This window comes from Puma concolor, chromosome B3, assembly GCF_028749965.1.
Source record: "Puma concolor isolate L17-30 chromosome B3, mPumCon1.1.hap2, whole genome shotgun sequence".
Lineage (NCBI taxonomy): Eukaryota > Metazoa > Chordata > Mammalia > Carnivora > Felidae > Puma > Puma concolor.
This window is the reverse complement of record NC_141672.1, coordinates 143,421,737-143,442,782: the sequence shown is the minus strand read 5'-3', so window position 1 is coordinate 143,442,782 and position 21,046 is coordinate 143,421,737. Positions and strand designations below refer to the sequence as shown.

General features: G+C 43.5%; 1 protein-coding gene and 1 long non-coding RNA gene across 2 annotated transcripts in view; one reads left to right on the top strand and one right to left on the bottom strand.

Annotated features, from left to right (window-relative positions):
- The window catches only part of LOC147580454 (uncharacterized), a 39,799-nt gene extending 29,175 nt beyond the window's left edge, over positions 1–10,624 (top strand). The window contains exon 3 of the long non-coding RNA XR_015252917.1: positions 8,905–10,624. This is a non-coding gene — a long non-coding RNA (uncharacterized LOC147580454). The remainder of the gene's footprint in view (positions 1–8,904) is intronic.
- WDR93 (WD repeat domain 93) overlaps positions 1–20,986 on the bottom strand; it is a 43,157-nt gene extending 22,171 nt beyond the window's left edge. The window contains exons 1-6 of the mRNA XM_025919697.2: positions 20,667–20,986; positions 19,388–19,580; positions 17,709–17,773; positions 10,683–10,761; positions 8,867–8,982; positions 7,207–7,245 (exon numbers count right to left, since the gene is read on the bottom strand). Coding sequence (XP_025775482.2) covers positions 7,207–7,245; positions 8,867–8,982; positions 10,683–10,761; positions 17,709–17,773; positions 19,388–19,580; positions 20,667–20,969 — 795 coding nt within the window. The 5' untranslated portion in view covers positions 20,970–20,986. The remainder of the gene's footprint in view (positions 1–7,206; positions 7,246–8,866; positions 8,983–10,682; positions 10,762–17,708; positions 17,774–19,387; positions 19,581–20,666) is intronic.
- Positions 20,987–21,046: the final 60 nt, after the last annotated feature.

Sequence of the window (21,046 nt, the reverse complement as noted above, 5' to 3'; positions counted from 1 at the left end):
ACTCATTTTAAATACAAAGACACCAATCTATTAAAAGCATAGTAAAAATCTGTCTTGTAAAACTAATCAAAGAAAGTTGGAGTGACTATATTAATATCTGACATAATAGATTTCAGAGAAAAGAATATTAACAGGGATAAAAATTCACTGAATAATGATAAAATGGTCAATTCATCAAACAGACATAACATTCCAAATGTTTATGCCCCTAATAACAGAGCTTCAAAATACACAAAGCAAAGATTCATTGAAGTGAAAGCAGAAATAGATAAATCTGTAATCTTAGATATTTGAATACTCCTCTCGCAATAACTGATAGGACAGACAGATAATCAGGAAGAATATAGTAAGGCTATAGAAGGAAAAGCAGACATAAATAACTTGACTAACAGCAGCAAAATACACATTTTTTCAAGTGCATGCAGAACAATTACCAACAACATAAACCATATTCTGGGCATAAAATCTTAAGAAATTTAAAAGGTTTCAAATTATATGAAGTATTTTATCTAGTCACAATGGAATTAAATTAGAAACCAAAAAAAGAAAAATATCTGGAACATCTCCAGTATTTAGACACTAATATACTTCTAAATAATTCACTGGTCAAACAAGAAATTTTAAAAAAAGCAAATAGGAAGTATTTTGAAGTATTTTTAAAAATGGGAACATCCCATCAAAATATAAAGAATGCAGCTAAAACAGTGCTTAGATGTAAGTTTATAGCACTAAATGCCTATATCAGAAAAGAAGATCTCAAATACATGACCTAGCTTTCTGCCTTAAGAAACTAGAAGGCAAGGAAAAGCCTAAACCAAAAGTAAGCAGAAGAAAGGAAATAATAAAAATCAAATTGGAAACTGGTCAGATAGAAAACAAAACAAAAATGTGGAGACAAAGAAATAAAAAACTGGCTCTTTGATAAGATTAATAAAATTGACAAAACTCTAGCCAAGCTAATTAAGAAAAAAAAAAGAGAGAAAACACAAATTACCACCATCAGAAATGAAGAAAAGGACATCAAAACAGATTTTACAGATAATAAAAACATAATAAGAGAATATTAACCACTTTAAGTCAATACATTTGATAACTTAGGTAAAAATGGACAAGTTCCTTCAACGACACAAAATACAAAAGTTTGCTTAAAAAGAAAGACCTGGGGCGCCTGGGTGGCGCAGTCGGTTAAGCCTCCGACTTCAGCCAGGTCACGATCTCGCGGTCCGTGAGTTCGAGCCCCACGTCAGGCTCTGGGCTGATGGCTCAGAGCCTGGAGCCTGTTTCCAATTCTGTGTCTCCCTCTCTCTCTGCCCCTCCCCCGTTCATGCTCTGTCTCTCTCTGTCCCCCAAAAAATAAATAAACGTTGAAAAAAAAAATTAAAAAAAAAAAAAAAGACCTAACCAGGGCGCCTCTCTGGCTCAGTCAGAAGAGTGTGTGACTCTTAATCTCGAGGTTTGAGTTGCAGCCCCATGTTGGGGGTAGCAATTACTTAAATAAAAACTTAAAGAAGGTGGGGCGCCTGGGTGGCTCAGTCCATTAAACGGCCCACTTTGGCTCAGGTAATGATCTCACGGTTTATGAGTTCAAGCCCCGCGTCTGGCTCTGTGCTGACCACTCAGAGCCTGGAGTCTGCTTTGGATTCTGTGTCTCCTCCTCTCTCTGCCCCTCCCATGCTCATGCTCTGTCTCTCTTTGTCTCTTGATAATAAATTAAAATGTAAAAAAAAAAAAAAAAAAAAAAAACTTAAGGAGAAAGAGATGACCCTTTGTCACTAAAGACACTGAATTTATAGTTCCACAAGGAAAACTCCATGGCTAGATGGCTTTACTGGTAAATTCTATCAAACACTTTAGGAAGAAATAATACCAATTCTACACAAACTCTTCCAGAAAATAAAACAGGAACACTCTACTTATTATATGAGGTCAGCATCATCCTGATACCACAACCAAAAGATGTTAGAAGAAAATAAAATTGGGGCACCTGGCTGACTCAGTCAGTAGAGTGTGCAACTCTTAATCTCATGGTTTTGAGTTTGAGCCCCACACTGGGTGTAGAGATTACTTAAAATATTAAGGAAGGAAGGGAGGGAGGGAGGGAGGGAGGAAGGAAGGAAAACAAAAAATATCCTTCATGAACACAGATGTAAAATTAACAAAATATTGGCAAGTTAAAATCAGTGAGTTGGGGGCGCCTGGGTTGTTCAGTTGGTTAAGCATCCGACTTGAGCTCAGGTCATGATTTCACATTCCCTGAGTTTGAGCGCCGCGTTGGCTCTGTGCTGACAGCTCAGAGCTTGGAGCCTGCTTTGGATTCTGTGTCTCCCTCTCTCTCTGCCTCTCCCTTGCTCATGCTCTGTCTCTCTCGCTCTTAAAATAGATAACATCAAAACAAAACAAAACAAAAATCAGTGAGCTAGATCCATTATGAACAAGGAAGGGGAATAATGTAAGAGACAGATTTTAATTTTCATACTATAGGAGAAACATATTTACATATATCTATAGTTATATATCTACACTAGTAAATGACTTCTGACTGAAATTGGCTCAAAAGTTTTTGAAACGGACTAATAACCATAGAAGAAATTGAAAACATAAGATTTTTATAGACCTAGAGGTAAAAAAAACAAAAAACAAAAAACGACATCCAACTTTCTTTACAAGGCTAGCATAACACTAATACAAAATTGTGTTAAGAAATCCACAAGAAAAAAAAAACAGCACTATAGGCCAATCTCATGTTTGAATTTAGATACTATCTATGAATACAGAACTATCAGTTTGCTTTGCTGGTATTTTATTTAGGACTTTAATATTAGCAAAACACACTGAAGTATAATTAAATGAATTATTATCAAGCATGGATTACCCAAGAATGGAAGTAAGAAAGTTTTAGAGTACCTGAGTAGCTCAATCGGTTAAGTGTCCAACCTTTGATGTCAGCTCAGATCATGATCTCACGGTTCTTGAGATCAAGTCTCGCTCTGGGCGTTGTGCTAACAGCATGGAGGGTGCTTGGGTTTCTCTCTGTCCCGCTCTCTCTCTGCCCCCCCCCCCTCTCAAAATAAATAAACATTAAAACATATTTTACAAAGAATGTTTCAACATTAGAAAATCTATTAATGCAACCTACTACATTAGCAGATGAAGGAAGAAAGCAGATGAAGCAGATGAAGGAAGAAAGCTCTTCTCAAAAGATGAGGAGAAAGTATTTGGTCAATGTCCATTCCTAATTAAAAAACAAACAAACAACAAACTCCTAGCAAATGGAGGCTAGAAGAACACATGCTTATCTTGATAAAGGATATTTATTTCAAATGCCTATAGTAAGCTTCGGGCATAATAGTCAAACAGTTGGAGGACCCCTGTTATATCCTGGATAGTCTATCACACCATGACTATTCAGCATTTTACTAGAGATCCTAGAACATAGAACAAGGCAAGAACAATAAATAGGAGAAATAAATACTTGAGAGAGGAAAAGTTGTCAGTATTTATAGTTATGGTTGTCTAGCTGGAAAATCCAGCAGTGTCAGCTGGCAAACCATTAGAACTTAAGTAGAAAGGCCAACAGTCCTGAGACTAGGGTAAATAAAGGAAGTGAGGCACTTTCAGGAGGCACTCACTCTTAGGTGCCCACCCCCACACTTGCATGACCCCAACAGTGTCTATGTTTTGCTGACCTCACCGTAATCTTGGCCAAATATAAGATCAACATACAAAAATCGATAGCTTCCCTATGTACTAGTGTAGTGGCCATTGTCATCATTTTGGCTATCCAGCCCTCAACATCTTTTCTACCTTGAGGGGACTCACCTATGGTGTGAGTCTGGGAGAATCTGTCTCCCTCTAAGGAACTGAAGGGACCAGATTCTTCTTTCTGTCCCTTGGAGGTTAGGGTGTTGGCACATGACCAAGGCTCAACCAGCTGTGGGCTCCTGCCTGGGACTGGGACTCTTGAGGAAGTGACACAGAGATCCAGAAGCAGGAGAGAAATTATTCACAGTGGAGGTGGCCATGTCAAGAGCCCAGTGACAGAGCCATCATGGAAAGCCCAGCATCACCTTTGGTGGCTGTGTCTCTTGGGGGGGTGGTGATGGTCAGGAGTAGTGGTAGTGGAGTCCTGGCTACAATGTTTTTACTGCCTACCCTCCCTTGTGCCTTCCAGGTCTCTGAAACTTGATATCCTTACAACTTCTTTGCGCAAATGAGTTGATGAATACTGATACAGCCTCGGATCAGCAATAACTAGCTAGAAAATATAGATGGTAGTGTGAACAGGTAACATTTAACACCTCTCCTTCCTGAAACCCCATGAAAATGACAGGAAGGTGCTTTTTAAAAAAGGAATAGGGGTGCCTGGGTGGCTCAGTCGGTTAAGCGTCCAACTTCGGCTCAGGTCATGATCTCACAGTTTGTGGGTTCGAGCCCTGCGTTGGGCTCTGTGCAGACAGCTCAGAGCCTGGAGCCTGCTTCTGTCTCCCTCACTCTCTACCCTCCCCTGCTTGTGCTCTGTCTCTCCCTCTCAAAAATAAAAATAAACATTAAAAAAATAAACTCAGAAGGAATAAGAGAATAAAAAGGAAACAAAAGCAAGAAAATTTTGGACTTGGGAAGCAGGTGGCTAATAGATTTAGCAGACCCAAGAAAGATCTGAACCAGTAAGGGAGAAAGCCTGGGAGTCACTTGATTCACATCACAAAGGCCCTAAAGACTCAAGAACATGGCAGCTCAGGTGTCTCTGGGTTCAACAGGATTGGGTGAAAATCTCTTTAAGACGCTTTTAAACTCTTAGACTCCCGAACTGCATGCAGCCGACAGAATGAAGTTAAAGTTTACATACTGAATGTTGAGGTCACCCCTCCCACACCCCAAGGCATGTTCCCCAACCGCCTCTGCAACTCAGGTGAGAGCTGGGCTGTTAGAGTAAAGGCAGCACCTGCACTGAGCGGTGAGCGAGGCCTCGCCCACGTCCTTCCCGGGGAGCTGCACCCAGCCTGTGGGCGCCACGCGCCATAGCTTTCCCCGGTGTCTGTGAGCATCTGTGCTTCATGTCGATTTATCTTGTACATACATTAGCAAGCCTAAGAGAGGTTATTTTGGGGGTCTGGGAATGCTCAAACGTTGTCCCACGTAAGTTAGTGGTAATTGCTTCTTCACTTTACCCCATGTTGGCTTAGAAAGGTGTTTCATAGGCACGCTCTACTTAAGGATAGCTGGGGAAACAGACAGGAGCGTGTCCCAACACTGCAGCCCAGCTGGGGTATCCTTTAGCAAAACCGGTTAACAAGCCCCACCCATGCCCACAGGGCTGGCTTCCTGTCAGTTTCTCAGTGACCCCTACCTTTAGATAGGAGTAGAGAGCCAAGTGAAGAAAGTATCTGTTTGGAAAGACAGAGACCAAAACAAATAGTAGGGAAAAAAGCAACTTTGGGGAAATAGACCAAACATGGAGAAGAAACATCAAAAATTATCATAAATGTTTTTAGGAAAGTCATTAACATTTATGAAAGAAAGAAAAGAAAAGAAAGAAAAAAGGGGGAGGCTCTTGTAAATGAAAATATGATAGCAAAAATGAAAAACTCAGAGAGTGGAGACACTGAGCAGATGAGCTCTCCCCAAAGGTAGAACAACAACAAAAAACATGGAAAATAGAACAGATAATCAGATAATACACAATAAGGTCACCCCGCTAGCACGTGGCATTGACGAGATTAGAATCCTGGCAGTTTTGCTCCAAAGTTCATTAAGGTCTTGGTGCAGGCAGATGAGTATTTTAATGGAATAGGATAAAGAACATGGAAATAAAATAGGAATGATAAAAGGTCACATTTCAAAACAAATGGGAAAAGATGACCCAAAAATATTTGTGTGACAATTGGCTACTTAAAAAAAAACAGATGAAAGTTGGCTCCTTCCTCACTCTGTTCACAAAAAACACTCCCCTATGAATTAAAGAGGGAAATGTCAAAAATGAAACTCTGAGATTATTAGAAGAAACCACAGGAGAATTGATTTATAACCTTGAGGTAGGGAAAGCCTACTTACGTGCAATGGGTATAAAAAAAAAAAAAGAAAACTCCAACTGCATCAAAACTTATAACTTCTTTACAACAGAAAAGCACATAAACCAAGGAAAAAGGGAAACAACAAACTGGAAGGAAACATATAACGAGCAAGTGATACAGGCAGGCAATTCAAAGAAAACCTCAGTGGCCAATAAAAAATATGAAGAGATCAGTGAAAATTACATGAGATGCCATTGTATTCCATTAGTTTGCACCCCACCCCCCCCACACACACACACTGAAAGCATGGTGTGCTCTCGGCCTCAAAGGGAGAGCTGGGAAGCCCCCCGCCCCTGGGAAGCCACTCTATTCTCTAAGGTATCCCAATACAGAGATGAAGCCCCCCAAGAAACTTGGCTTGGTGGAACGGGCTGTTAGTTTGGCAGGGGCAAATTGGGTTTCATGGGACCTGAGTATATACATTTTAGGGTCCTCTGTAAAAGAAAGAACACAAAATTTTCAACACGAAATGCCCGTGGCCACCCTAATACCACCCAATATGGGGGGAAATGTGACAGGGGAAGTTTGAGTGAAAACACACAGTGGTCCTAAGTGACTGGTTAAAATATTACTTTTGCTAATTTTACAAAAAAATGTGAACACAGTGGTCAGACCCCTCACAGGGCCTTGGAAGGGGCCATACAAGTGAGGGGCCCTGAAATTTAACCCCCCGTGTCTTCTTGGAAATCTGTCTCTGGACAACTGACTTGGGTCAATTATCCTCAAGGATAGGGGACAACTCTCCATGGATGAGGCATGAGATTAAGTCACAGAGTATCTGAAAAGAGTGCCCTGTTGGAACATTTCACTAGTATACTTGATATTTAAAGTAAATTTCAAGTCAAAATAAAAATCTATAGCATGCGACTTGAATCTGTCTCCCTGGAGATTTTCTTTGAAGTTCCTTACCATTGGGGCGCCTGGGTGGTTCAGTCGGTTGGGTGTCCGACTTCGGCTCAGGTCATGTTCTCACGGTTCACGGTTCGAGCCCTGCGTTGGGCTCTGTGCTGACAGCTTGGAGCCTGGAGCCTGCTTCAGATGCTGTGTCTCCCTCTCTCTGGCCCTCCCCTGCTCACGCTCTGCCTCATTCCCTCTCTCAAAAATAAACATTAAAAAAATGCATAAAGTTCCTTACCATTTCCAAATTATCTGAAGTCACAGAGTCAGGAGTATTCTGAGGAAAAAAGTGAGAAATTAATTCACAATAGGCTTGATGTACGTCTCCCCACCTCCTCTGAATCTCTTTCTTCCCCTGTTACTGTTGGCGGTAGTGACCTGTAGAAAGAAACAGAGGACCAATATTTGTGTGATCCTCTGGCCTGCAGGATTTTTAACACACGATCCGTACTGTCTAAGATCTTAAAATGTAGTAGGGGAAACTGGAAATAATGATACGAGCAAAAATGAATGAACAGAGGTAAGGAGATCAGTCAGGAAGCCATTATAAAAATCTAAGTCGAAGTGAATATTCCTGATTGGCAAAATATATTGACGATGTTGGCAATTTTATTTAACCAACTCTACATGTAAGTCACAGTACCAGGACTACCCCTGGAACTGGTGTTATTTGGTTGGTTCTCAGTTATGGAAATGAGTGAATTATGGTGAGAAACATCCCCTTTCCAAGGTAGTTTTCCCAGTTGGATAATAAATTAAGCCCTCAAAACGTATCTTTTGGATACGGAGTATGATACTGTGTAGTTGGTTAATAAGGAGTAGAAGGTGTGTTCTTAACAGTCCAGAAAATTATCATCTAGTTAATTAAAAAAAAAAAAAAAAACCTTTCATGCACAAAAGGATAACTAAAATTCAAGGTAGTATATGGGGAAATGCCAAAAAAGAGGTATAAGGAATAAATTCTGTAAGAGTTTAGAGGAGGAAGATCTCTGGGCTGGTAACTCTTCCAGTGATCAGGACTACACCCCTCTTTGAAGACATTCACTGGGGAGAAAAGGCATTTGTTTGAAGCCACTCAGTGAACTCAGTGGTGAATGTGAGTCTCAAATTCACTCTCCTATATTAATAAGTTCATAAGTCTTTTGCACCTGATACAGTGTGTTTTAAAAGCTCACCCAATTAATAATTGTTGCTGGTTAAAAACTAGTAAGTGCATATTGGATGGATGAGCAGATCAGGTCTCAGAATAATATTTACTGAGGAACTATATTTTAAAGACACAGCACAAGGTCCACATGTAATTAAACTGAAGTGGGGGCCTGTGCTGGCTCAGTTGGTAGAGCATGCAACTCGAGGTCTCAGGGTTGTGAGTTCGAGCCCTATGCTGGACGTAGAGATTACTTAAAAAAAACTAAAAAAATAAAAAAAAATAAACTGAAACGGTAGAGCTCCTGATTTCTAAGAATGTGAAAAATATATATACTGTATTCCCATATATCAAGAACAACCTGTTTATACCATAATCTGGGAAATTCAGTGGAATGCAAGGCATGAAAGGATTATTTCAGCCCAGATGGGGAAAAAAATTACCAATGAGGCAGGAGTCAGGATAAAAGATGACCCCCCCACCCCCCGAAATGCCTGGGAGCGGCTTTGGTGCAGAGGCAACTCTCAGACCAGAGACAGAGGGGCTCCCACTGCTGAAGACACCTCTATTTTTTAATATCTCATTTCAACCAAAGCAAATCGACTTGGGAGTCGTGGGCCGGAGCACCTGCTGTCCTCTCCTACAGCCTCTGTAGGGCCCCCTTCATCTTGAAATTCCAAGGAGGATTTAGTTTGGATGTGGGTCAAGGGTAGGGAGAAACCTATCCATGGGAAAGGGAGATGTCTCCTACCAGTTGCGACTGTCTGACTTTCTTCTTTGGATTTATAGCAAGTTGGGGGTGCTCCACTTCTTTGAGCCAAGACTCCTTGGGCAATCTGTACACATCCAGCCAAATCTCTCCGGCTCCTGCATTGGGAAACCACAGACCCATTGAGCAATCACGAGCAGGCGAGAAGTCTCCTGTGAGGGATGGCCTGTCTTCTCAGAACCCCTGGCCCAGAGACCTGCTGGCGACCTCGGAACGGCAACTTTGACAAACGGAAGGAGATGTCATCGCAAGTCCTTGCTCCTGGAGAGCTGGTGAGCCCCGACCAACGGGCCTCTGCCACCTGAAGGAAACAGGGCCCCTCCCACTCACAGCGCTGATATGACTGTTTTTTAACCAAGCTGCCTGCTCTGGCCGGTCCCCATGTTTTCTAGGCTCCAAATGGTAAATTCCAGTGACATTCTGTCTTACAGCTTTTCCCGTCTGGGGAGGACGGTGGTATAAACAGCCTCAGTAACTGAGAGGGGCGTGGCTAAGGGCTAGAATTGGGAGAGATCGCTCAAGAGCATTCTCCTGGCTGATATTAGAGGAAGTCACAACCCACGGAAGTGGCTGTGGGGCTTTAACTCATCATAGAAACGCACTCAGCTCCTATCCGGAATTCCTGTCAACCTGGGAAGGCTTGCTTTCCCGTGGTGTGGGCATCTGGCTCAGTGTTTCCTCTAGAAAGTAATCATCTGGACACCTGGATTTCAGACTTCCGCCCCCCAGTCCTGTGAGAGAATAAGTATCTTTGGTTTTGAGCCACCTGGTTTTTGGTGCTTGGTTGGGGCAGCCCCAGGAACTACTAAAGAGTATAAAAGCTTCCTTTGATGCATAAAACATGATGAAGTATATGCTTTCTCTCAAGCACTTCACATTTGAGGGGCCCGGGGCAAGAATATAAATAGAGGCCCAAAGTTAAAAATCAAGCAAACAGTCACTTGAATAAAATATGTCCTATCACCATAGTAATGATTACAGCAGGTAGGATCCAAGGATGAATGCTGGAACTGGTGGCCATCCTTTAAGGGGACCCAGGATACGTGCGTTGCCTCGTGTTTATCATTACTGTGGTGGTTTCAATATATGCCTCCAAATTCTTTGATCCTCCTACCTCAAAGAGGTAGAGAGGCTTAAATCCTCTGCCCCAGAGTGTGGTCCAGGTATAGTGACTTGCTTCTAACAGAGTATGGGAAGGGAAGTGTTTTATCAATGGAGGAATCTGGCAGACACCTGTTAGGTGATGTCGCTAGCACATACACCCTGATATACAGTGACGAGAGCACTTCACCCCTGTGGCATCTCTCCCAAATCCTTAACCCCAGTTGAATCCTGAGAAAAATATCAGGCAAATTGAAATTGAGAGACATAGTGCAAAATATCTAATTGGTATTCTTCAAAAAAGCGTCAAGGTCAAGAAAAACAAAGACCAAGAAATTGTCATAGATGGGAGTAGACTAAGAAGACACGATGAGTAAATATAATATGATATCCTGAACTGAGCCTCGGAACAGAACTATTAGTGGAAAAACTGGCGAAATCTGGGGGAAAAAACCCTTTAGTTAATAGTATTATACCAATGGCATTGCTTAATTTTGACAAATGGTCACATTAAATGTCGGTATTGGGGAAGCTGGGCGAAGGGTGCAGGGGAACTCTGTACCTATCTTTGTAGCTCTTCTGTAAATCTTTGCAACGTTTCTGTAAATTATTTCTAAATAAAACGTTTGGAAGAAAGGTGGTCGTCTGCAAGAGACTACACATCTGAACCTTCTCAACCACCTTTGGTTAATCTTGCCTTGTAGGAGGAAGGCTGCGAAGTCCCCTCCGTGGGAGATCTCCGTCTTCAGACAGGTGGTTTGCTTGCTGGTATCGTCCTGGGAAGAAGAGAGGGGCGGAAAGAGGGAGCTCAGCCTGAGGATGGACGGGAGGGTGTTTCGGGGTCTCTTGGGGTTCACACCAGGAAACATGAGTCCTTTTAAAGCTCGTGACGCAAAAAAGATGCCTCGAAATGCTTCATACTTCCCATTTTTGTACAGGAGTTGGTCAAGATCGTATGTAAAGAAGCAGAACTCGATTTTCTGCCTAAACGTTTTTGGACTTATTTCCTGGTTTTTTAAATACTCCAGATGGTTGTGGTGACTGCATACTGTCTGTTCTCCTGGTCATATCTGCAAACTCTAAAGACCTGCGCCAGCACTCAGTTATTCAAAATGAGATGAAGAAAGTTCTACTGAAAACTCTGGTCAGCCACTTGAAGAAAGGCTCCATTTGGACCTTAGCAGTGCCTCTGTCTGTTCCGGCTGCTGTAACAAAATACCATAGGATGGATGGCTCACAAACGATGAACCTTTATCTCTCACAGTCCTGGAGGCTGGAAATCTAAGATTTCCAAGGACTTCAAGAACCTGGCCGATGCAGTGCCTGCTAAGGGCCCGTTTCCTGGTTCACAGATTTCCTGCCTGCCACCTTCCCGGTGTGTCCTTACATGGCAGAAGGGTTGAGGGAGCTCTCCTAGGCCTCATATAAGGGCACGAATCCCTTGCCCTTGTCCTTGATGAAGGCTCTGTCTTCATGACCTAAACACCTCCCAAAGGTCCCACCTCCCACTATCATCACAATGGGGATTAGGATTTCAACCCGGATTTTGTGGGGACACAAACATTCAGTCCATAGCAAGTAGAGACTGACTGTAACCCTAGTATGAAATCTACTCGAATTTCAGGCCAGGTGAGAGACTCCATGTTTATGGTTGTCTATGACTTGCTTTTTAATTTTCTTAATTGTATCTTTATAATAACAAAGATAATTAGTAGTAGTATAATATTTTAAGTTTATTTATTTTGAGAGAGAGAGGATGAGCAGGGGAGGGGCAGAGAGGGGACAGAGGATCCAAAGTGGGCTCTGTGCTGACAGCAGAGAGCCCGATGTGGGGCTCGAACTCACGAACTGTGAGATCATGATCTGAGCTGAAGTTGGATGCTTAACTGACTGAGCCACTTGGGTGCCCCAAAGATAAGTATTATTATTTTTAAGGCCTTTATTCAGGCTCTGTGCTGACAGCTTGGAGCCTAGAGCCTGGAGCCTGCTTCAGATTCTGTGCCTCCCTCTCTCTCTCTGCCCCTGCCTTCTCTCTCTCTCTCTCAAAAATGAATAAACATTAAAAAAAAAAAAAAGAACTTTATTAACAGGTGCTTGCATTTTGTTGACTTTTTGAAAAAAAAATCAAGTTGTAATGTTTTATTGCAAATTAAAAATGAGGTGCTTAAAAATCTCAACTTGGCTAGATACGAAACAATTTTAAAACCATTAAAAAAGTATATTGGAAAAAAAGGCTTTTTGAAAAACCCATTTGGTATTACCAAAAAGAGACATCTTCAGGTAAAAATAAAAATCAGGGGTACCTGGGTGGCTCAGTCGGTTGAGCATCTAACTCTTGATTTCTGCTTAGGTCATGATCTTGCATTTGGTGAGATTGAGCCCCACATGGGGCTCTGCCCTGACAGTGCGGAACCTGCTTGGAATTCTCCCTTCCCCCCTCTCTCTGCCCCCCCTCCTGCTTCCGCACTCTCTCTCAAAATAAACAAACAAACAGGGGTGTCTGGGTGGCTCAGCTGGTTAAGCGTCCGACTTCGGCTCAGGTCATGATCTCTGGATTTGTGAGTTCGAGCCCTGCGTCGGGCTCTGTGCTGACAGCTCGGAGCCTGGAGCCTGCTTCGGATTCTGTGTCTCCCTCTCTCTCTGTTCCTCCCCTATTCATGCTGTCTCTCTCTCTCTTAATAAACATTTACAAATTTTTTTAAATAAATAAACATTAAAAAAACCCAGATGCTGGCATAAATAGTGACACTAGTTCCAGTTGTCTGGTCAACAGTAGAAAAACAAGGTCTTCAGCTCCGATCTTTCGTTTGCCCCTTACCGCTGGGATTTCATAATCATTTCTATTTCCCCCGTCTCCCAATTCCCTCCCCTCCAGCAACCACCAATCAGTTTTCTGTATTTAAGAGTCTGTTTCTCTTTTTTCTTTGTTTGTTTTTGTTTCTTAAAATCTACATATGAGCAAAATCATATGGTATTTGTCCTTCTCTAACTTATTTCACTTTGCATAATACTCTCTAGTTCCATCCATGTTGTTGCAAATGACAGGATTTCATTCTCTTTTTATGGCTGAGTAATATTCCATTGTGTGTATGTATGTATATACCACATCTTCTGTATCCATTCATCAGTCGATGGACACTTGGGTTGCTTCCATAATTTGTCTACTGTAAATAATGCTGCAGTAGACACAGAGAGGTACGTATATCTTTTTGAATTAGTGTTTTCATTTTCTTTGGTTAAATCCCCGCTAGTGCAGTTGCTGGGTCATAGGGTAGTTCTATTTTTAATTTTCTGAGGAACCTCCATACTGTTTTCCAGAGTGGCTGCACCAGTTTGCATTCCCACCGACAGTGCACGAGGGTTCCTTTTTTTCCACGTCCTTGCCAATACTTGTCTTTTTGGGCTTTTGAGCCTAGCCATTCTGAGAGGTACGAGGCAATATCTCATTGTGGTTTCGATTTGCATTTCCCTGATGATGAGTCATGTTGAGCATCTCTGCATGTGTCAATTGACCGTCTAGATGTCTTCTTTAGGGAAATGTCTGTTCATGTCTTCTGCCCAGTTTGTCATTGGATTATTCGGTTTTGGGTGTTGAGTTGTATCAGTCCGTTGTTTATTTTGGATCCAAACTCTTTGTCAGGTGTATCGTTTGCAGATACCTTCTCCCATTCCCTAGGCTGCCTTGTCATTTTGTCGAAGCATTCCTTCACCGTGCACCTCTTATCTTGGTGTAGTCCAGGTGGTTTATTTTTCCTGATCACGTCTTGTCAGAGGACTGAAGCGGGCGGTGGAAGAGTTGGTAAGCCTGCATTTACTCAGCCCCGCCCTGCTTCGCCTTGGGAACCAGGAAGTCTCACTCGAATTCTTGGCTGCTTTTGTCCCTCTGCCATCTTATGGCTTAGGTTTTCTGGGCGTTTGCATTAGTAACAGAAGTTGCGGGGTTGAGGTGGCTGCTGACCTTGGCTCTCATCTTGATTTTCCCCCAATACAGATTCTCTCACTGGCGTACCTGGTTCTGCGCCCTGCTTGTCAACCCCCTCCATCCATTCTCCCTGCGCAGGAGGGTTGGTGTGGTATGGCGGGTCTCTGCCTGTACACAGGTAGGGACTGTTGCCTGTACCGGGCCCAATGCTGCGGGGCCTGACCTTCAGGGGCACCTTCTGACCCCTCATTCCTTCCCCCACTCTCACTAGGTGGGATCCTGCTGGTGATTGCATGGAGGTCTAGCCATAGACGGGGACAGCATTCACAGTGGCTGTGTTCCCCTACAGATGTACTGTGTTGTGCTGAACTCCACCAGGGACTTAACACCTGCTGCCTCACACACTTTCTCCTCCAACAGTACCAAACTTCACTGTCTCGCCATCTCCTACACTGAAAGGACTCTTCCTGGGGTTACTCTCTATGGCAATCTACCATCCAAATACATCCTCCTTGGTGTCTTTCCTGCTGATGAAACCCTGTCTGTTCTCCATATGGAGCCATCTGACTGTTCCCTAACCATCGTTGCCATGACCTCCTTGTCCCCGCCAGCAGGTGCCAGTGCTCCCTGTAACACGGCAGGTGGTGTGGGCAGGGGCCTCCGCCTCACTGCTCGGGATTGTGCTCATGCTGTCTGGGGCCAGCTGTGACAGCGGTGGCTCCTCCTGGGGTGTGAGGGTCACTGGGCTGGTGCTGGCAGTGGTGGGGGAGGGGGGCTGCTCAAGGCTCTCAGGGCTCCAGTTAGTTCCTGCTACAGAGTGAACTCTAATAACATCTTTTGATGAGGAGTTTTAATTCTTTTTAAACAGCTTTATTAGAAATATAATAACATATACTAACTACACGTTTCATGTTTATTTATTTTTGAGTGAGAGAGAAAGAGCAAGAGGTGGAGGGGCAGAGAGAGAGGGAGACACAGAATCCGCAGCGGGCTCCAGGCTCTGAGCCGTCAACACAGAGACCGACGCGTGGCTGTGAGATCATGAGGCTTAACTGACTGAGCCACCCAGACACCCCCCGAACTATACACATTGAAAGTGTACAATTTGACGTTTCGACATATGTATATCCCTTAAAACCATCACAAGACCGTGAACATATCCATCACCCCCAAAAGTTTCATCCTGCCCTTGGTAATCATTCCTTCCACCTTCCTCCCACTGCACCCCAGGCAAAAACTGATGCTCTCCGTCGCTACCTTAGTTTGCATTTTCTAGAATTTTATATAAATAGAATCATTCAGTATGTACTCTTTTTGTTTCTGATTTCTTTCACTCGGCATAATTATTTTAAGATGCATCCACATCGTCATGTGCCTGAATATTAATAGTTCATTCCATCGTGTGGGCATACCGCAATTGGCTTATCCACTCACGTGCTGATGGACTTTTGGGTGTTTCTGGGTTTTGGCTCTTACGCGTAGAGCTGCTTACAAACAGTCATGTGCACGTATCTACATGGAGGCATGCTCTTATTTCTCCTGTGTAAATATCAAGGCGTGGAATGCCTGGATTGTATGGTAGGCGTACGTTTAACTTTTCAAAAAAAACTGCCAAAGGGATGCCTGAATGGCTCCGGCAGTACAGTGAGCAACCCTTGATCTCGGGGTTGTGAGTTTCAGCCCAGTGCTGGGCGTAGAGATTAAATGAATTAATTAATTAGTTAAAAAAATAAAACCTACCACAACGATTGTACCGTTATACTTGACCACCAGCAGTGCACGAGAGTTCCAGCTGTTCTGTGTCTGTGTCCCTGTCAGCACTTGGTATGGTCGGTCTTTTTAATTTTAGCCAGGCTAATACATGCACAGTGGTAGGTCATCATGATCTTGACTTGCATTTCACCAATGACTAAGGATGTGGAGCATGTTACTCTCTTTCCAAATAGCTTCTTTGGTCAGCTGTCTTTTCTTTTCAAATCCTTTGCCCATTTTAAAAGCTGGGTCTTTTTAATCCTTCATTTTTGAGTTTGTGTTTTGAGAGTTCATCACGTATTCGGGATTCAAGTCATTTCTCAGGTCTGTGATTTACAATTATTTTCTCCCAGTCTATTGCTTGTCTTTTTATTCTTTTACCAGTGTCATCTACAGAAGAAGTTTTAAATTTAGATGAAGTACAACTTGTCAGTTTTTTCCTGTATGTTGTGCTTTTGATGTTGTAGCTAAAACCTTCTGGCCTAACCCCAGGTCACAAGACTTTCTCTTATGTTTTCTTCTAGAGGTTTTATGATTTTAGATTTTACATATAGACATATGACCCACTTCAAGTTAATTTTTGTGTTTGTTGTGAGAATAAGAAGTTTTTAACTTTGATGAAGTCCAATACCAATTTTTTCTTTTATATTCAGTGCTCTTCATGTCCTAAGAAATATTGTAGCAAATATATTTTCTTGTGTTTTCTTCAAGAAACCTTTACATTTAGACCTATAATCCATCTCAAATTAATTCTTTTTAAAATGTTTATTTATTTATTTTGTGTGAGAGAGAGAGAGCGAGCGAGCACGGGCACACAAGTGGGGAAGGGGCAGAGAGAGAGAGAAGGAGACAGAGAATCAGAAGCGGGCTCCAGGCTCTGAGCTGTCAGTGCCGAGCCCGACACGGGGCTTGAACCCATGAACCACAAGATCATGACCAGAGTTGAAGTCAGACACTCAACCAACTGAACCACCCAGGCACACCTCGAATTAATTCTTATATATGGTATAAAGTAGGGCTGAGGTTCATTTTCCCTCCCACTTTTTTTTTTGATGTTTATTTTTATTTTTGAGAGAGAGCATGAGTGGGGAAGGGGCAGAGAGAAAGAGGCAGGGACAGAGGATCAAAAGCGAGCTCTGTGCTGACAGCAGCGAGCCTGATGCGGGGCTTGAACTCACAAACCATGAGATCATGACCTGAACCAAAGTCGGACGCTCAACCGATTGAGCCACCCAGGTGCCCCATCCCTCCCACATATTATTCTAGCATTCCAGCATCATTTGTTGAAAATACTCTCTCTTCCCCACTGACTTCCTTTGATGCCCATCAATGGTATTCTTTATAAGACAATGGTATTTTTTATAAGGCAATTAAAAATTTTATGGTGGGTTCATTGAGTCACAAAACACTTTCTGAGAACCCACTGAATACAGGTAGTGTGCTAGGAGCAAGGGAGGCATGGGTGAATAGTGTCCCCTGCCCTCAAGAAGCTTACGTCCAAGAGAAGAAGCAGTCATACAAACAAATAGGATGGATGGTGGAGAAAACACTGTGACAGAAAGTCGTGCCGTATGGGGGTAGACAGAGGAGGGAGATACCGGGTCCTTGGGGCATAAGAGGGAAAGTATCTCAGAGGATATATTTGAGCTGGTCTTGAGGGAAATGTAAGGAAGGAGGGAGATTTAACAGGCGCACATGGTAGGCAGGGAGGCAAGGAGAATACTCCCAGCAGAGGGAACAGGATGTGAAGCAGCCTGGAAAATTCAGGGACCTGTAAGTAGTTGTTGAATGTGTCGGTCTGGTGCTCAATCTGGACTGGAGTTCCTTAGTAAGCGTCTTCTCTGGACAACAAGGTAAGTGAATCCAAGGCATTCAGCATGTGCCCTTGGATGGCGGGGCATCTTTTAATCGGATCTCTTAGAGGAGGTGCTCTGTCCAGAGAGTCGCTATCTTTCTACTCTAGGACAGCTGTCGTCACCTCTATATTAAAAGTAAACTTCATCTGCTACAGCTCTTAGCCCAGCCACAGGGAAAAGAACAGGAACTTACCACTTCATTGATGGCTTTGATTAGGAAAAGACCATCCTTACAAAAATAAAACAGTCTAGCGATACCTGAAACGGAAAAATCAGTGACAGACCATTGAGTCAGAGAAGAACTGGCATTTTATATCTGACTTTCTGAATTCTCATTGTGTGCTCATGGGTCCTTAGGCCTCCTCCTGGCCCCTCCACAGCCCCTGCTGATCTCAGTCTCCCTGCTTTCCTCCACCCCTCTCATGACGTGTTCAGGCTGTTCTCCCTCCTGGATCCTCCCTACCGACACTGGCCCATCCTCTTGTCCTGGAAGCCTCTGGAAAACACTCATAACTTGCCCCAATACCCATACTCCAGAAGGGCAAAGGCAAAGGGCCCACCCTGTAAGCAGGTCTAACTCAACCCACTCAACATCTGAGGGATATCTGCTCCATGACCACAAATGTCCCAGGGACAGCCAAGGCACTCTCTTCCCTCAAGCGCGCTGCACTGAGGGTCACACGGACGTGAAAGCAAGTGGACATAATGCAGCGTGACAGATGCGATCCCATCTTTAGGCCCCACTCCTCCTGAGTATCAGCATTCCCCTTCCTGCTGTCCCAGGGCTGCGTGTGGTCAGCTCAGACCGCTGAGGCCTTATTCCCCTATGACTGCTGTCAAGGAATGGCATCATCGTCCACCCCATTATCTAAGGCAGAGAGGAGGACCATTTTTCTCACCTCCCCACCCACATCCCTGCTCACCTATCCCATACGCGTATTCCACTGCTGGCCGAGTTTTGCCATTATGTTTACCTTTTTGCTTTTTAAACTTTTTATTTTGAACTAATATTAGGCTTGTAGAAAAGTTGCGAAAATAGTTGAGTTCCCATATATCGCTCACATCACTTCCCCCGTGATAACATCTTACATGAGCACAGCACCATTTTTTTTTTCATTTTACCAGCCTGTGCCTTGGTTCAGAACTTCATAGTTTCTCTCTTCGATGAATGCAACGCTTCTTCTTGGTTTCCCTCCCTGCCCTTTTTTTCTTTTTCTTTTTTTTTTAAGCAGCAAAAGATGGGTTTATTCGGGAATAGTAGAGAATTGCAACCCTGGACCAGCAAACTACTGCAAAACCACATCTCTGCCTCTCATTTTGACTTTTCAGACTGCTACCATGGTGTCCTTCCTAAAATGCCAATCTGGTCAGGTCACTCTCCTGTAGAAACAGGGCCCTCCAAGACTCTCTATGGTTCCATATACAATAGTCCTCATGAAGGCCTGATTCATCCTCAGGCTGAGGGAAAAGAACCAATCCCTGGTTTCTATGAGCAGCAAGATTTCTGAATACCCAAAGGGTGGGGACTCTGGGTCCACGTTGGCTGGTTCAAATCCTGCCTGTACCCCTTACCTTCTGTGTTACCTCAAGTGAGTTATTTAACCTCAGTGCCTCAGATGCCTCTTCTGAAAAACAGGGATAATAAATTGTACTTATTTCCTAGGGCTGTTGTGAGTGTTAAATGGGCCATCCTATGTGTAATGTTAGAATAGTGCTTGGCACACCATCCTGTTCTGTAGACGTTAGTTAATGCTACGTGGTCAGGGAGAATTCTCCATGTCTGGCCTCACCCATACCTGGAAGGGAGATTTAGTTGAATGGTCTATAGACACTTACAAATTAGGCTAAAAAATAAATAAAAAGAACGAGTACCCGTTTCATCCACAGGAGCAACAAGTATTTCACTGCCCAGATCTGCGGCCCAGATGGAAGTGACATCAACCTTAAGTTTCTCCCAAATATACAGTCGTTTAGCATCGTACAGATTATAGATGGAGAACCCTTTGGCTCCTCCAATGAACACATAGTCTTGGGAAACAGCCATACAATTTGGCATTTTGTTGAGCTGGGAAAACAAAAACAAAGAAGAAAGGAATGCTTTTCAGCTGCCCCCATCTGCAAGAATATGAGCTGACTTTTCAGAGAGGCATGTGGGTCCTTCCTGGATATAGTATCACCCCAAATAGAGCTCATCTAAATATCTTGCCCAAGGGGCGCCTGGGTGGCCCAGTCGGTAAAGCGTCCGACTTCAGCCGGGTCACGATCTCGCGGTCCGTGAGTTCGAGCCCCGCGTCAGGCTCTGGGCTGATGGCTCGGAGCCTGGAGCCTGTTTCCGATTCTGTGTCTCCCTCTCTCTCTGCCCTTCCCCCGTTCATGCTCTGTCTCTCTCTGTCCCAAAAATAAAACGTTGAAAAAAAAATTAAAAAAAAAAATAAAATAAATATCTTGCCCAAGCATCAAGACAGTCATAGCATTCTACTTTTAGGGGAAAGGAGCCAGAGAAAACAAGTACACATTCACAACACTGACCCTGACCATGAGCCTTCTGAGAAGTGGACAAGTGGTCCCATTCCCTGTACTTTTTTCATCTAGAACACTGCGGAAAGAGCTATAGCTGAGGCACTGGCAGATTCTCAACCATCAAGCAAAAGGGTGATTAATATATTCAGAAGTGTTTTTTTTTTTTAATTTTTTTTTTTTAACATGTATTTATTTTTGAGACAGAGAGAGACAGAACATGAACGGGGGAGGGTCAGAGAGAGGGAGACACAGAATCTGAAACAGGCTCCAGGTTCTGAGCTGTCAGCACAGAGCCCGACGCAGGGCTCGAACTCACGGACTGTGAGATCATGACCTGAGCCAAAGTCGGCCGCTTAACCGACTGAGCCACCCAGGCGCCCCTCAGAAGTGTTTTTAAATAACAACAGAATATAAAAGACTTTCTGTATAGTCTTCAACTAACCAGAATATCCATTTCCCCGGGGCAATTGCGAGACCCATTTTAATCAACGACAGCATGCTTATAATCTTTCAGAAATGCCCCTGTCTTATTGAATGAAGGATCCTTGGAGGAATTCCTTCCCCGGATCAGGCGTTTTCATTTATTAGTACTCAGCTGGGAAACAGGGACTCCTGGTCGGCGGCTCCATACCTTGCTTTCTACAAGCGGAAGGTAGATGGTGGGCTGGACCCGGCTGTGCTCCGCTTCCCTCAGCGCATCCCTCTTCATGATCACTTCCCAAGCCTGGTCAAACAGAAGGTTCACCATCTTGTTGATCATTCGGTAAGGCTGAGGCAGGGATTCCAGCTCCTGTTCTGAATCTTTGAAGGCAAAATCCTTTTCATCGTCCTGAGGCCAGTCCTGCTCTGTTGGGGACGGCACCTCCAGCAGCACCTTTCGTACAAAGCTGGAGAGCCTCATCTTACGGACTTGACTTCCTCCGGGGGATGACATCACAGAAGCTGGCCCTGGAAACTTCTATTTAACTCTGAAAAGCTGATAAAGGAAGCAAGCGAAGGTACTTTGAGAAA